Source organism: Notamacropus eugenii, chromosome 1 (assembly GCF_028372415.1).
Source record: "Notamacropus eugenii isolate mMacEug1 chromosome 1, mMacEug1.pri_v2, whole genome shotgun sequence".
In the NCBI taxonomy this organism is placed as follows: Eukaryota; Metazoa; Chordata; class Mammalia; order Diprotodontia; family Macropodidae; genus Notamacropus; species Notamacropus eugenii.
This window is the reverse complement of record NC_092872.1, coordinates 363,787,691-363,804,331: the sequence shown is the minus strand read 5'-3', so window position 1 is coordinate 363,804,331 and position 16,641 is coordinate 363,787,691. Positions and strand designations below refer to the sequence as shown.

Sequence of the window (16,641 nt, the reverse complement as noted above, 5' to 3'; positions counted from 1 at the left end):
TCTAGTAAACTGCTTTCTCTAAGGTTTTCTAGAACCATCAGAATTCTTGAAAATTATGTGGATATTTTATTTCCTTTAACTCGGGCATTTTACCAAAAATAAAAAAGTCAACTCAATCTATAACTTATTATGTAGTACTAGTATTTCAAAACTTTCAAGGATCTGTGATTTAATTAGCTCTATATATCTGAAAAATAAAAACATCTATCATTCAAGTATATGGATACTGTCTCTTCCTGGTTTCCATCAGTACTATTCAGAACAGTGATTTTCAAAGTGTAGTTTTTGAACCAGACAATAATGAAATGTTTTAAAATCATTTTATACTGCAGATTGAATTGAAATGAAAAGGCAGAAATTAATATTTTTATTAAATATCCCCATTATATTGTCTAAATATCCAGAAAGAAAAAAAATTTGAAAGAATTGTCAAGTCAGCCATTAATTAACCATGTAACTTAAGTAAGTCATTTGGCTCTGAGCTTGGTTCTCCCTTCCCTATAAATTGGAGAGTTTAAACGATACGATAACAAATGAATTCTCTAATTCATGCATTGTTTGTTCTTGCAGTGGTCATAGCAAATAAACTCAAAAGGTTCAAAGTGTGTTTCTTTGTGACTTGCCCAGGGTCACATGGTCAGTAAGTGCCTGAGGCCAGACTGGAATTTAGGAAGATGAATCTTCCAGACTCTAGGCCTAACACTCTATCCATCGAGCTTCCTAGGATGCCCAGATATCCTGTCAACAAACAGCTAAAGAAAATTAAACACATTACTTTTTTATTACTACATCCACCAAAAGCAATATATATTTTTGAACATATATAAATTAATCTTTAAACATTCAGCTATAGATCTCTAACCCATCTAGTTGAAAATCTATTTTGATTAAACAGAAGCAACCCAGAAACCACAAGTTTGTGGCAGACAGTTCCTGCAAACCTCCACAGTGACTGAGAGTTGATCCTAGAATCATCAGCCTATAATACAATCTACTATAAGAGACACATCATTTTGAATTAGCTTATACTATACTTCTTGTACTCATTTCAGATTTCCCAAAATGTACTTTTCCCCCTTTTCAGCTGTTTTTTAGTAATTAAATAAAAATGTGATGTTACCACATTTATGTAACTCTTATATTTGCTCTCAAAGGCTTTTCTGTTTATCACTTTAAAAATGCAAAATACTTCCTTTTTCTACTACAGAAAAACTATTAATCATAAAGTTTTACCTGTTTAAAACAACTGCTGTATATCTTCTCTCCACAAAAATAATCCCACATAAAATATTGGTAAATGGAGAGGGAAAATTTGTCTCTGGCTTTTCTTTTTCTTCAATTTCTTCATCCTCATCATCATCTTCAGAATCACTCCAAGATACATAATTATCTTGATTTCTATTATTATACCATTCAACGCTCTCAAACTGCTGCCGCTCATATGGTTTATATTTGCGTAAAATTTCAAGCAGTTTTATTACTTTCGGGGTTACAAATTTCAGGTCAAGTGAGGCAGGTGAGAAGTGCTCTTCACAGAGTGCATGTATTTTCCTTAGGAAAGTGTCTGTAAACAATAAAAATTTCCTGTGCAGCTCCTCTTGTTCATGTTTGATATATTTCTGAAGTTCTCTTACCATCATTCCAGCTACCTTATCTGTACACCAGGGTCCCAGAACCACCAACACTGCTCGGCAGTCTGAAAGAATCTATAAAAATATATAAACTTTTTTTAAATAATGAAAAAAGAAAAAAGTCAAACAGAAATGATCTCACAATTCACAACGTCAAGCCTCCACTTCTCAAACTATGCAAATACATTTATCTCATGACACAAAGATTAATTACTTAAGAATTAAATCCCCCTTCCAGATCTACTATTCCATAATTCTATTACATTCTACAGATGAGTCTATTCCATATCATCTGACTTCCAGGCCATAAAATCATAAAACATTAAAAATAAAATATTCAAAGTATAATAAGCTTTTAAGTTCATGCAGTAAGAATTATAATCTCTTTAGCTCATTTCTAAGTAAATAATAAAGTAAGTAATGAGGAAGGGTCAATTTAGTTTAAGAAGCAAAAGAAAAATATTTCCCCTAAATTTTAGTACACTATATAAATACTATAATGCAAATACAATTATTCCTGTGATGATGATGATGATGATGATGATGAGAAAATAGTCAGTAACTCCCATTTGTAATATGCTTTAAAGTTTACAAAACATTTTGCTCAGAACTTTGTGTTAGATTTTACAATAACATTCCCAACTGACACATGAGGAAACTAAGGCTATCCTTCTAACAGATAGGACAAGATGGGATCAGACCCTGTTACAAAGGGAATAGATGAATTCCTGAGGGACTTCCAAAGGGCAATGAGTGCTCCCCTTCCCCAAAAAAGGAGGACTATTTTGGAGGAGGGAAAAGGAAAGTTTCCCACTAGTCACACATTTCCCAAAGAAGCTCAGGTTTGTAAGCTTTAAAGTCTAATCTAGGACTTTAAACTCCTTTGCCCTTACCTGGTCCTGCCATCTCCCACATTTGGTATGTTTGGAGTAGAGTAGAAATCTAAACAGTCTTTAAGAAAAACAACACTGAAGGAAAATTTTAGATTAAATCTATCCATAGAGAGAGTCCTTTACTACAAGTGGTTTCAGTAAGATAAGTCCAGAGCATTTCTACCCAGGATTTGTATAATATTACTATTATGTATGCATGTGTTTTGACTTTTCTAAATTAGAACAGGGATTCTTAACCTGGAGTACACAGACCTCACCTCCCCCAAGGCTTCAGGGATATGTATCAGGGGATCAATGAACTTGGGTGGGAAAACAATTACAAATTTATTTTCACTAGCCTTAAATGAAATTTAGTATTTCTCTCAATTATTCATTTTAAAACCAAAAAATATAAACTATTCTGAGGAGAGATCCACAGCTTCACTTAACTACCAAGAGTCCACAACACACATACACACACACACACACACACACACACACACACACACACACACACACACACACACGCGCACATTAAAAACCCCTCGACTAGAGAAATAATTACTGAAATGAATAAGAAGTATTTGCAGGGATTGACATAAAGACTAACCTTGATTAGAAAGTATACATGCAGATTTCAATCATATTTGACAGTTAAATCCAACTTTATCTCAGTCATCACCTGACCGTACGAAGCAAATTTCAGAAGTTGATTCCTTGAGTTTTTTTATGGATTAGTCTTTTTACTTTTTAAAAAATATACTTAAGAGCAAAGCTGTGTGGTGTAGCAGATATTCCACTGGATTTCAGAGTTCAATGACCTGTATTTGAATAGTGCTACTATGTCACCTAGGCAAATCACTTTTCTTTGGGTCTCAGTTTCCCTACATGTAAAACACGTTAGTAGGATTCTATTAACTCTAAGGTCCCTTTCAATTGTGGGTCCCTATAATCCACCATAATCAGGAACAACTTAAAGAACCATCTTAATCCAGGTAGTTAACACAAGCTGATAAAGATCTTTTTTTTTTAATACTGAACAACATGTATACACATATACATGTTACATATACACATACACATATATAAGATAGATAAGAATTAATTCAGTCTCAGAGCTCAAAACTAAGAACCCAGTTATGACATAAGTGGTTGGAAAAAATTTACTACGAAATCTTGCAGCTGAGGAAGACCAAAGCTGTTCTGAAGCTATTTCTCTAAAATAATTATGCTTGGACCAAGAGTGCCATTGCCTTTCTAATTTACAAAAAGCTATGAATTCAGGAATTAAGAATCCCACTCAAATATGATATTAACAAGAAAAATGTTTAAAAGAGAATCAGATTTATAAATTTTAATTTGAGGAGATAAAAAAAGCTGCTTTAGAAGAATTGTCTTTTTTTGTATTAAAAAATTATGTATTAGCTTTCTATCTTCCACTCCTAGAATATCATTGAAAATTTCTTTGCCTAATTTCTTAACCATAAAATTGAAATGTTTCAAGTCACAAGGTTATAATATTCAGTTTAATGCAAAATGATTGACAAAGAATGAATAGGAAACAATCAAAGCAGTCCTTTTCTATTACTAAATATTTATGCTCTTACCTGTTTAGAAATTAATATAGAATCTTTTTCTTTTGAATGCACAGATATGTTGCAGTCATTGAGAAAATTAAGTGCTTCATCCAATTCCTTTAGCAGCCTTTCATAGAGCCCACTAGTATCAGTATATGGTCCACAATCTACCACAATCTCACATGGCTGAGAAGTGTATCTTCAGGATTAAAACAGACACAAAATTTCATCACCAAAGAAAGCACTGCTGAAAACACAACTTTACAATTTTTCTTGACAATCATAAAAATTTAAGAACAATCATAAGCTAGACTTATTGTTCGCCCACCACAGAATTTGTCTGCCAGTAACATTATGGGGCATAATGTGAGGGAGCATGCCTGCTCTCCATTAGTGTCAACTTCAAAAGGCTAGGCATTTACCCAAAACATCTCAAGCTTCTCTTAATTACCCATCAAGGGGCTTTCAAATATAAACCTACCTGCAAACTTCTTGAAACCATTTATACTTTCAACACGTAACGTATCACACTTCTTTGGATTATAACTTCTCTAGGCTTACTATTTTTCTTGATCCAAAAAAGAGGTTCTTCCCCAAGACTGGTCCCAGGAATTGAAATGAAGAAGAGACTAAGCTAGATTCCATTTGGAAAAATTTCCCATTTGGTAAACTGTGCATGGCTTTTAACAATACCAAGCACAAAAATTAGTGTCTCACTCAAATGTGGTCCTGGATAACCTTTTAGGCTAAGATTCTTGGAATACTGTGATCTCCAAAGAATCAAAGTTCTGAGTGACATAAAGGGCAGTCGTATTAGATCAGAAGAGTACAAGAAGGCCTTGAGGGGAGGGCAGGTTATGAAGGGCTCTGAATATCAAATGGAAGAATTTATACTTGATCTTGAAGTTGATAAGAAGTCACTGGAGTTTACTTTATGGGGTGGGGGAAAGGTGGATTGGGTAAAAGGGATAAAATGTCAGACATGTGCCTTAGGAAGATCACTCTGACAGCTGAGTAGAGGAAAAACTGGAATGTGGAGGAAAGATTTGTGGCAGGGAAACCAACAAGCAGACTACTACAATAATAGGTGATGAGAGCCTATATCATAGGGGTGGCATGTCAGAGAAAAGTGGAGGTTCCATTTGAGAAAGTAAAATTGACAGGCCTTGGCAAGCGAAAATTTACACGGAGGAAGTTATGAACAGGGGAAAGTTTTGGGGGAAAGATAAATAATTCAGCTTTGCACATGCTGAGCTTAAGATGTCCAAAGGAAATCCAGTATGAGATGTGAGTCTGAAAGTCAGCAGAGAGGTTTAGACTGGATAAGTAGATTTGAGACTTATTAATATAGAGACTATAACTGAATCTATGAGAGCTGAGGAGATCACCAAGGAAAACAGTACAGAGAGTGAAGGGAAAATGGCCCAGGACAGAGTCCTGTGGGCCATCCACAGTTACCAAGAAGAATCTGGAAGAAAATCAAACAAAGGAGACTGGAAAGGAGCAATAATAAATAAGAAAGGAAACAAAAGAAAGTAATGTCTTGAAAATCTATGGAGAAGAGAATATTAAGGAGAAGAGGCTGACAGTGTCAAAGGCTGCAACAGAGGGAAAGAAGGATAAGGATTGAGAAAAGGCCAGTAGATTTGGCAATTAAGAGACTGTTGGTAACTTTGGTTACTAACTTTTGGTTGAAAAAGGCTAGAAGCCAGACTGTAGAGAGCTCAGTCTGAGACAACTTCCTCAAGGATTTTAGCCACAAAAGGAAAGAGAGATTATGGGGTAACAGGTGGCAGGGATGAATGGATCATATGAAGGGGTTTTTTTTGGATGGGGAAGACATAGGCATGTTTGTAGACAGTATGGAAGCAGTAGATAAGAGATTGAAGTGAGAGTGGGGATGACAGAGGGGATATTATGCCAGAGAAGTAGGTACTAAATGGGATTATTTGATCATGTTTGCTTAGGCAAAGAGAAGGATCATTTCTTCATCTGAGATAGGGGTAAAGGAGAAGATAATGGCAGAAGGCATCTGGGTGATGTGAGATGAAGAGAAGAGAGGAAAATAGGGAATTCTCAGCTGATGGCCTCAATACAACTTAAGGGAAACCCCAGAAAGCTCCTCCATTCAGTCCAGAACTGAAAAAAAGATACCTAGAAACATGGAAATGTTCAGAGAACAAGGACTGCCAAGGAAGTCAAAACCCAGAACGAATGCAGTAAATGGTGATCAAAGTCAATAGGATTTCAGTTCTGACCTGATGGAGTTACCTTAGGGGAAAATTCAGCTCCCAGTAGGTCAGTGGGAAAGGAAACTAAGAGCACTCGACTCTGGGTCATACCTAAGGCTGAAAGCCAGTTTATGTGACTGCCCAAGAAGACAGATAAGTATAATACCCATAAAGGCTATTCTGAGAAACCCTCCAAGAGGCATGAAGTGAATATAATTTCCACTCTTTGGCAGGAGTCTATTAATGCTTCAGCAGAGACAAAGTCAACTCCCATTTGATGATTGTGCAAGGAAATGGACATGGAGATAGGGCTAAGGCCAGTACCCAAGTTAAGTCGCCAGAATATGAATGACAAAGCTAGGAATTTCAGCAGATGGCAAGCCTTGTCCCAAATCTGCCTATTCAAACAGACAGGAAGGGGGGCACCCAAGAGCCAGATACATGATCCTAAACTATATAAGGGCAATGGCAGTCAAAACATATCAAGGACAAAACTAAGTAAGGCCTAGCCTAGCACAAAGGTCTAATCTACAAAGGGAGGCTGGCTGTATGATTTTAGGCTTCAGTTCTATCCTTCCTCAGCCACTTTTTTATGAGACTTAATATTACTCATTTTTTTTTAATAGAGTGGTAGGCAGAAGCTCCTAACTTCAACTAACTTCAAATCCTGCCCCAGACACTAGTTGTAGGGCCTTGAGCTCTCTGCCTCAGTTTCTTTATATGTGCATATGTATAAACATAGATGTACCAGATACATATATAAACTATATGGATATGCAAGTATACACACACACATATGTCAACATATTTGTATATGTGTGCATATACTTTGTAGCCATACTGATATACATGTAGATATATGCATATAAGTGTATATATAATAACATTACTAATTTAAAAAAGTTATTCTCACATGCCTTACTCATTTTAGCTGTCCTCTATTCTTTCTGTAGCTCCATTACATTTATTTCAAAAAATTCTTAACAATATCCTTGACCCTTTCACGAAAAATCTTGAACTCTAAAACAGTTTTCCATGACTTATCTTCACAAGCAAGAACAGAAAATAGAAGGATCTTAATTACAGATTTGGAGTCAGCAATGGGATAACTGACAAACAATGGGACTAAATTCAATGATTTGTTAAGCATCTACAAAGTACAAGGCACTGAATTAAGAGTTGGAGATACAAAGAAGGGATGGGAAGGCCTTCAGGAAAGGTTTAACAAAAAAGTGTTAACTGGGTGAGCCCTGAAGGACTGGTTAGGATCCTAAAGGTAGAGGTAAAGAGGAGTGAAATGCAGACATTAGAAAGGGAAGAGCAGTAGATAATATATAAAAAGTCTGCAAAGGTAAACTGGAGCCATATTGCACTTTAATTCAAAAGAAAGAAGTTGATATTTTATCCCAGAAGTAATAAGGAACCATTTGAAGTTTTTAATTAAAAAAATGACAAGATCAGATTTGTGCCTTAGAAATATTATTTCAACAATAACACAAAGCACAGATTAGAAAGAGGAGAAACTGAAATCAAAGAAGTCAATTAACATGTAATTACAATAATCCAGGTAAGAGGTTAATTTTTAAGAGGCTGAACCAGGGCAGTAGCTGTGTGAGGAGAAAGGAAAAAGATGCAAGAAATGCTGTTGATGAAGAATCAACAAAAGTTAGCAATTAAATGGATAAAGAAGGAGGCGGGGAAAGGAAGAAGAAAATGTCAAATATGACAAGAATGATGGCAGTGCCCTCAACAGGAAAAGAAAAAAAGGTAAATTTGTATGAGAAATGGGTTTAGGGAAGGAGATAAAGAGTTCCACTATGGACATACTGAGTTTAAGACGCCAAGAGGAAATCCAAGGAGACAGTAAATGGTTAACTATCAGTCTATGTGATAATCTCAAAGGGATGTATAAATAAAGGTGACAGGATTGCTGTAGTCCCTATAATAGCCACTTCCAAGTAAAGAGTTAACTCCAGCTGAACCACACTCAAAAGACTTAGGCAAGTTTAATAAAATCTTTCATTGAAATTGAGAATTGATCTAAGAAACTAAGATAGAGGGGAGTTAATATCTAAAAGAATTTTTTAGTTAGGTCTAAGGACTTTTGTGAACCAGGGAGGTTCTTAAGGCTATATAGTTCTAGAACCTCCATTCATGAAGACTTCAACAATTCCTTGACTTCTTATGCTATGCAACTTTTTTATGTTTTTCTTTGAATATTCCATAAAAAATCAATTTCCACACATTTATTTTGAAAGCACATGCCATACATAACAGACTGTGGATTTCAGTACTACAGATTAAATTATAGTAGGCTCTATAATTTATAGATGAATGAAATGTATCTGACAAGAACTAGTTAGAAGTATTTGTCTACAATCATGCAAATCACATCAAAAGGATTTTAAGCTAAAAAGGAGAATGGAGGGTGAAAAATTGTCTAGATATATCTACCAAGTAAGACGCCATAAGGAGGAAATATAATGTAGGTAGAAGAAGACTGAAGAGCAGTAGAAATGCCAAAAAAAAAAAATTTAAGAAAAAAAAATCAAGAAAAGAGCCAGTAATACAACCTAGACAAATGCAAAGTGGATGCAAAGGAAAAAAATATTGCCCTCCTGCAATCAGACCCATGTTTTGAATACATCTCTAGAAAAGAAAGCCCCATTTCAAAAGAAAAGAGATTAAAGTGAAGTCAAACAGTTTGGGATTTAATATATATCACATAAGATGTACTCATGTGAGGAAATCCAGAGACAAACCAAGGTAGAAAACATCTGGGTGAATAAGTTTACTGCAGATCACTTGTACAAAAAGACAAAGAAGATCAGAAGCTTGCTCCTGATGAATGGGATATAGCTAGTGGAAAATACATCAATTACCTGGATGATAGAGGTTTATCTCTACACAAGGGGAACAGCAAAAAATTCTTGGTTAGTCTCAATAATTTCATCCAAAAAAAAAGAGAGAGAGAGAGAGAGAGAGAAATCAAACACGAGAACTCAGATACTTACCAAGGACAAACTGATTGAGGAATTATGGGAATCTTGGGACCTATGGGAACCATTCAATTTTAGAATATGTAACAGAGGAGAAGGAACAGGGATATTCTGAAAAAAATATATCCTAAATTTTGGCAGAGCAGATTTCAAGTACTCTAGAGAAGGACAAGTAGGAATTCATGATCTAAAATCCTACAGAGAAGTCAGATCAGGAGGCATGAAATAAGAAGTTCATAGGGATGCATTTCTGAAGATAACAAGAGAAACAATTCCAACATGGATCAACAAGGGCAGTTGTCTAAAGAGACTGACATGATTAACTAACTTCAGTTTTTAAAACATAGAAGCAAGGACAGGTAACAAAGGATGAATACAAAAGCATGACAATATTTTGCGAGAATACTATTAAGGAAGTGTCTACCTCATCACCAGCTTGTCCTGTCCACCTCCACTAGCTGCCTGATTCCCAAGGGTCAGGATTGGCTATCCGATTGCTACAGGCCACACCCAGGGGCAAATTGTACATGGGAGGAACTAGAATCATCTACAATCGAAAATTCTTGCTGGAATGTAAGAACTCACCCATTGCCCAGACACCACCTTGCTACCTCCCCCAGATCCCTGGAGTCACTGTCCCACCACAGGCCCCACTGGCCAAACTGGAGGAATTAAAGGAGCAGAAAGAAACTGAAGAGATCCTAAATGAAGCACAATTTGAAACAGACGTCTGACCTGGAGTATTTGACCCTGTAAACACAAGCATTGTGCCTAGCCCCTGTATGCTACTGCCAGGTGGCTCTTCTTACTGAAACAAGCAGGGCCTCAACTTCCCCAGGCACGAGAAAGGCTTGTTATTTCTAGTGGCACCCACAGTTCTCAGAAGTGAGTGAGCCCAAGGTGATGGGGGAGGGAGGGTTCAGATTTGGGGTGTAGGTAGAAGGTGCTATTCTACAAATGGAGGTCATACGGATTTGGAAATTCTTTGCACAGGCCTTAATACCCACTTTTTTCTACTGGGTTGTGGGACTGGAAGCTGAACCTTCTTAATGCTTAATAAACACAATGAAAGGCTTAAAAAAGAGAATACTGTTAGGAGTGCTAAAATTTAGAATGAATTGAGTGCCTTGTGAAATGCTAAGACAACAAAAAAGGTTTTTAAAGCTATTTGGGGTATGAGGAAGCTCAAAGAAGAAATAGTACCATAGACGGTGGTGGACAGAATTATGCCAACTGAGGATATAGAGAAGGCAGAACTACAAAACTCGTATTTCACCAGTTTTTCCCTTCCATGGAAATTTATCTTTTATGGTGCCTTTGCAAAAAGTATTCCCCCCATGTCTGGGATCAATCGATAAAGCATTTTTTAAATGTGTACTATGTTCTAGGTACTATTAGGCAAAGGGAATACAAAGTCAAAATGAAACAGTTCCTGCCCTCAAAAAACTTAGTTTCATTAATAGAGACAGCATGTACATATGAATATATATACAAATGAATAATAACTCAGGCATGTAGATATGAGTATACACAAATGAATGCAAATATACAAATGAATATACAATGAAAGAGGTACCAGTAGGGGAAATGAGGAAAGGGTTCATGTAGGAAGTGGCATTTGAGCTGAGTTCTAAAAGAAATAAGAGATCCTAAGGGCAGAGGTGAAAAGTGAGATCATTCCAGGGCATGAGAAAGAGAGAATGCAAAATAAACAATACTATACTCAATCAAGCCAAATAAAGGAGAAAAAACTTTTCAAGAGGAAAATTCTCCCATACTCAGTTTATCCACAGAAGGCTTTTGTGTAAGTATAATGCCAAATATAGATTCCTTCATTCATTCAATAAACACTGAATACTTACTATGTTTGAAGCATAAGACTAAGCGTTAAAAACAAGAATAAGGAGCTTATCCCAGTAACATAAAGTATGCTACCAAAGCATACCTGTCTAAGACTACCAAATCAGTTGCAGTTTCAGCATTACTCTTAAGAATTTTCTCCAGTTTCTGAATCTTCTCCTCCAATTCTGCAGGATCACACTTTCCATTTAAAATAGAAGCAGTTAATCCCAAAATTCGAGGACACGATGGACAATCTTCACAGATCTAATATAATAAAAAAGTTATTAGGAATATCATTTTGCCCTAGCACTATTACCACTGATCTTAAATCTGAAAATGAAGATTTAAAGTCTGATCTGAAAAAAGAACATAAAGATTTATGTTGCAGGAATTCTAATGAAAATTCTGGTGCAGGTTTATTATAGGGCTACCAAATTATTATTCCCCCTGATTTACTGTAGTGTATTTAAATGATTTGTTTATCAAATATTAATTTAATTATATATTCAATAGATAAACACTGTTCCTATAGATTATCTGAATTATGTTTAGTAACATTTCAAATTATTTAGATACCCATACAATTAGAGCTGGAAAGGAACTCAAGCTATCTAATCCAAATTCCTCAATTTTAGGAATCAAAAACTATTGCCCACAGAAGTGAAATGATTTTTCCTAGGATACCCCATCATTTTTAGTAATAGCATTAAGTCTAAAATCAAGAGGCCTAAATTACTGTTTTTGAAATCTGAAGAGAAAAGGGAATTGTTATTGTTATAGTTCATAGTTATTGTTATTTGGGGAATAATCTGTCACTGTATACAATTAATTAGACATACAATTGAATTTCAAGAATCAATGATGCTAATAATTTAAAACACTGACAGCTGAGCATCTTTTAAAGCCGTACCTTCATAATTTCTCGATAGGGATGGTCCAGGATTGCAAGATGACACTCATCAAATACCAACAGGTTAATGTTGAAAAGTGATAAGTAATCATTTTTTAAAACATTCAAGGCGACTTGGCAGGTCATAACCAGAACCTAAAATAAGATAAATGTAGATATATAAAGTGCATCATCCACTAAACAGATTAAATTATACAAAATAGCAACTGGTTTCTTTTTTTAAAGGTTACTATTTCAAAATTTGGTACCCAAAGTTAAACAAAAAATTCTGAACTAATTCATGTACTTATTTTACATGAAAAATATAATTATGAATTACATGGAAGCAAAACTGTAATACAAAGACCCAAGATCCCAGTGATGGGGGCTTTGCCCATGTGACTACATCCATATCAGCATTTCTGGGTCTTTTATTGAATTGACTTATCAAACAAATAAAACACCAGCCAATTCAATCTTCTAGACCATTTTTTTTAAAAAAAATAAACAATAAGCAAGCCATTTACTTTGGTGGTAGTATACCAAATTATTTCCCATCTAAATTCTAATATTCATTTGATACTTAAGTAGAAATTGAGGAATTATACCAAATTCTAACAAATATTGCTATATAGACTTTTTAACTTAAGAGTCCTTCCAAACTCAAAAGAGTTAATAACAGTAACATTAATAATAACATTTTATAGTGCTTTAAGATTTGCAAAGTACTTTATAAATATTATCTCATTTTAGCCTCACCACAATCCTACAAGGCAAGTGTTATTATTATCATCCCCATTTTACAGATGAGGAAACTACGGCACAGAGAGGTAAAGTAACTTCCCCAGCTAGTATGTATCTAAGGCTTGATTTGAATCCAGGTCTTCCTTACTCTAGAGCCAGTGCTCTATCCACTGTAACACCTAGATGCCTCATTTTATTTCCTAGACTACAAAAATTCTAATTTAAAAGTAGTACTTTGAAAGCAGTTTCACTTTTTGTCACACAAAGCTGTGGAGAAGAGGCATGATAATAATTCACATTTCTCCAACTGGTCTCCCATTGCCTAGAATTACAGGGTTAGAATCCAGTAATTAAGAGGCAAGTGATAGGTAAAACACCCTGGAAGTTAGAACTCTAACTTTTCTTTCAGGAGAACTGGTATTTAAACACTGCTTCAAGGTTTGCAAAGAGTTTCACATATGTGTCCCATCTTGGCCTTAATAGCCCAGTGAAGTAGGTACCACAGGATATATCCTTATTTTACAAATAAGGTAACTGAGGCTTAAAGGGGTCAAGTGACTTGTTCATGGTCACCCAGTTATTAAGTGTTAGAGGCAGGATTTGAACCCAAATTGTCCTGACTTGAAATCCAGCACTTTGTGTACTAAAAATCATTATTACCACTCTAAACAAACTGTGATATCTGACTTCAAGACTGATATTTTAATAATCATTAAGTTCCAATGTACGCAAGAGAAAAAAATATTTCAGTTAGATATTATTTCTGCACTCATTCAACTTACTATATAATCAAAATACTGGTTATAAGAAAACTTTTAAAGAAACTTTTAATTATATATTTATTCTTTTAATTCCTAACTCAGGCTAAGATCACTTTATAAATGAAATTCAAAAAATACTTGATGATACATATTTAACAATCTCTCTACATCTTACCTGGTGTTTAATAAACTCTTGGTTCCATTTCTCCTTTGTCCAAGATGCACTTGTTTCTAAGCTTGAATATTCTCCAACCTTGAGATCTGAATGTGTTCTGACAGCTGATGCTTGCTGAGCAACTTGGTTTGCTGAATACCAACATATAATTTCATGTGAGATAAAATTAACACTTCCTAGCTGAATCTATTATCTAATAATACATATTTCAGGGCTCATAACTATGATTTTTATCAGAATGAGGAGCCTCCCAATGGCAAAGCACTATTCATCTTTGCAGACAGCCTTGCACTATCTTAGAGAGCAGGTTAAAGGCACTGAAAGGGTTTAAGTGTCTCATCTACAGTCACATAACTAATATACTTCACAAGTAAACTTGAACCCAAGTCTTCCTGGCTACAAGGCCAGTCTTCTTAACTACTACACCAAGTTACTTGTTGATAATAATATTTATTTTTCTAGACTGAACTATGTAATTTCATTAGACCTGGGAGTTACTGGCAAGATCCTCCTGATCCAAGGCCAGTCCAATACTTCCCATGCGAAGGACAACTTATCTAACATGTAAGAATTGCCTAGTGCATTAAAAGATTAAGTGACTTGCCCAGGTTACAAGAATCAGGATGTGTCAAAGGCCAATCTAGAACGCATGTTTTCCTAACTAAGGCCAGCTCTCAAACTAATATGTTAACAGTACTAGTTTTAAAAATGTAGAATCACTTTATATATTAAGTTTAAAGAAAGATACATATAAAAGAGCTAGTATTTAATGAATCATACAAAAATATCAATGTTCTCAGCCAAAATACTACTAACTAGTGTCATTTTTCTAACCATCCTCATTCACTTGGTCACAGCCTTCAGTCAGAGAAATCTCTTCTTCCCAACTTCCAGAAATGAATTCTACTTTCCAGAATTCCCAGTCACCAAAGATTGCCTTGTGCTAGCCTAAGGGAGCAGGAATGAACTTAGGCAGAAATGACAGTGATGCTACAGTTAATAGTGCAATTTTCAAGTCTTCTGATCACTTATCATTTCGTCACTCAACTAGAATTTCAACTTTTAAAGTATTATACGAAGCATCTTGAGCACTGCATATTTAGTTAAGCTAGAAGATAAAGAACCTTACCACCCTTACTTCAATTAAAAAATTTCTTTGTACAACTTGAAAAGTGTATTAATTGATTGTGTTAAAAACAAATGTCATTCCCAGTCCCTAAATGTCAAAATCTTGGGGACTATGTTACTTCTTTTTGCAAATTTTGTGTCAGGAAAAAATAATGTAAATCAAAAAGTTATCAGACACAATCATTTGAAATTGCAAAGCATTTATTTCAAATTAAATACTGGTAAATTTGAGAGGAAAACCAAAAGGTAATATGACTATTCTTAGGAATTTGAAAACCCATTATTAGTCAAACTCCTTCTATCGATAAACACCAGAAAAAAATTCTTTATGACAAACTTATACTATTTTTTACTCCATACAATTTTTTAGACAAAAATAACATTTTTTAAAATTACCAGAGTTGACCAAGAACACCGTCCTTTTTCCATTTCTGTTGAAATTTCCCCTGATCTGATAGGACAGCTCTTTAGTGAGTAGTACTGCAATAAACGTCTTCCCTGAGCCAGTGTTTAAACAGACTATTGTATTATGATCCAGAGCTGCTTCAAGCAGTTCAACCTAGAAATACGTTGGAAAAAAATAAAGCTTTTCAGTAGTTAAATGTAAAATGCAACAATAATAAAGAATGCAAGAAATGTACAACTGTTTCCTGCAGAAATCACAGAACAAATTCACAAAAAAAGATTCTAGAATGATATGTAACAATGACAGCTAGATGAGATGCTTTTGAAAATTATCTGATAGAAAGTTTTATATTTCATATAACATAGTTTACCAAAGTTTAAGAAATTTTACTTCAATACTAAAAACACTTACTTCTAGACAAGAAAATCTAAAGTTAAAAGGAAACTTCTGCCAGCTTAATTCAAGTTATTTTAAATAAAGTTAGATTCCTGAGTTATTAGGACAAAAGTAAGGCATCTACCCAAATTATCTAAGGAATGGATGTTCATGAACAGTGAAATCTTTAAATTGATAAAGAAAAATGAGGAACTTAGGAAATAATATCAAATCAACTGAACACAAATATTAACAGAAAATGGAACTCTGGAAAAAAGGTGTTCTGAATAAGAATGAATCAAAATAGGATTGCCTGACAGCAGTAAAACTAGACGTACGTAACTCATGTCAAGCAAGTTTACTCCACGTTAGTGAAAAATGCTTAATTATTAGTATTAGCATTAGTACCTGATATTTTCTTGGGGTGTAAATGTTATCATGAATTGCTTCTTGCTGCCATGGTAGTCCAAAAAAAGGACCCATTGGTGAGGAAGCAGGGGTCATGAGCTGCAGTCCCGCCATGCTGAGGGGTTGCAAAGCAGGGCTTTTCATTCATCCAGTGTTTCTTTCATTGCATTTTTGTTCTAGCACAGCTTACTATAAAGAGAAAAAGAATACCATTACACAATCATGCATTATTAAAAAAGGAGATAAAGAAAATCTCACAATAACATGTCTATGGATCTTTTTCCACTCTTTAACTGATGTATCATTTCTTCAATCTCCAAAGAACATGTTCAAAAGTCAAGTATGGCATTCTACCTAAATACTATAAGGTATTGCTAATAATAAGGTACTCTATCAATACACTATAAAAAGTCTTTGAGTGTCAGATAAACCTCAAACCAAAAGAGATTACCGCTTTACCTTGTTGTAGATAAGAGCCTTCAAGCAGATCAACCATTTAACTATTTAAACAACAATAAGTATATGAATGCATGTATACAGGTATGTGTGTATGGATATACACATACATCACATATGTATATAAATAAACATTATCTAAATGTA

The 16,641-nt window shown here is 34.8% G+C and overlaps 1 protein-coding gene and 1 pseudogene across 1 annotated transcript in view; one reads left to right on the top strand and one right to left on the bottom strand.

Moving 5' to 3' along the window:
• Nucleotides 1-16,286, bottom strand: part of DICER1 (dicer 1, ribonuclease III) — a 72,244-nt gene extending 55,958 nt beyond the window's left edge. Inside the window, 8 exon segments of the mRNA XM_072630324.1 lie at nucleotides 1,234-1,706; nucleotides 4,111-4,279; nucleotides 11,256-11,416; nucleotides 12,063-12,197; nucleotides 13,722-13,852; nucleotides 15,246-15,408; nucleotides 16,039-16,158; nucleotides 16,160-16,286. Of these exon segments, the coding sequence (XP_072486425.1) occupies nucleotides 1,234-1,706; nucleotides 4,111-4,279; nucleotides 11,256-11,416; nucleotides 12,063-12,197; nucleotides 13,722-13,852; nucleotides 15,246-15,408; nucleotides 16,039-16,158; nucleotides 16,160-16,186 (1,379 nt within the window). The 5' untranslated portion in view covers nucleotides 16,187-16,286.
• Nucleotides 7,989-10,104, top strand: LOC140529556 (eukaryotic translation initiation factor 4E-binding protein 3 pseudogene; annotated as a pseudogene).
• Nucleotides 16,287-16,641: the final 355 nt, after the last annotated feature.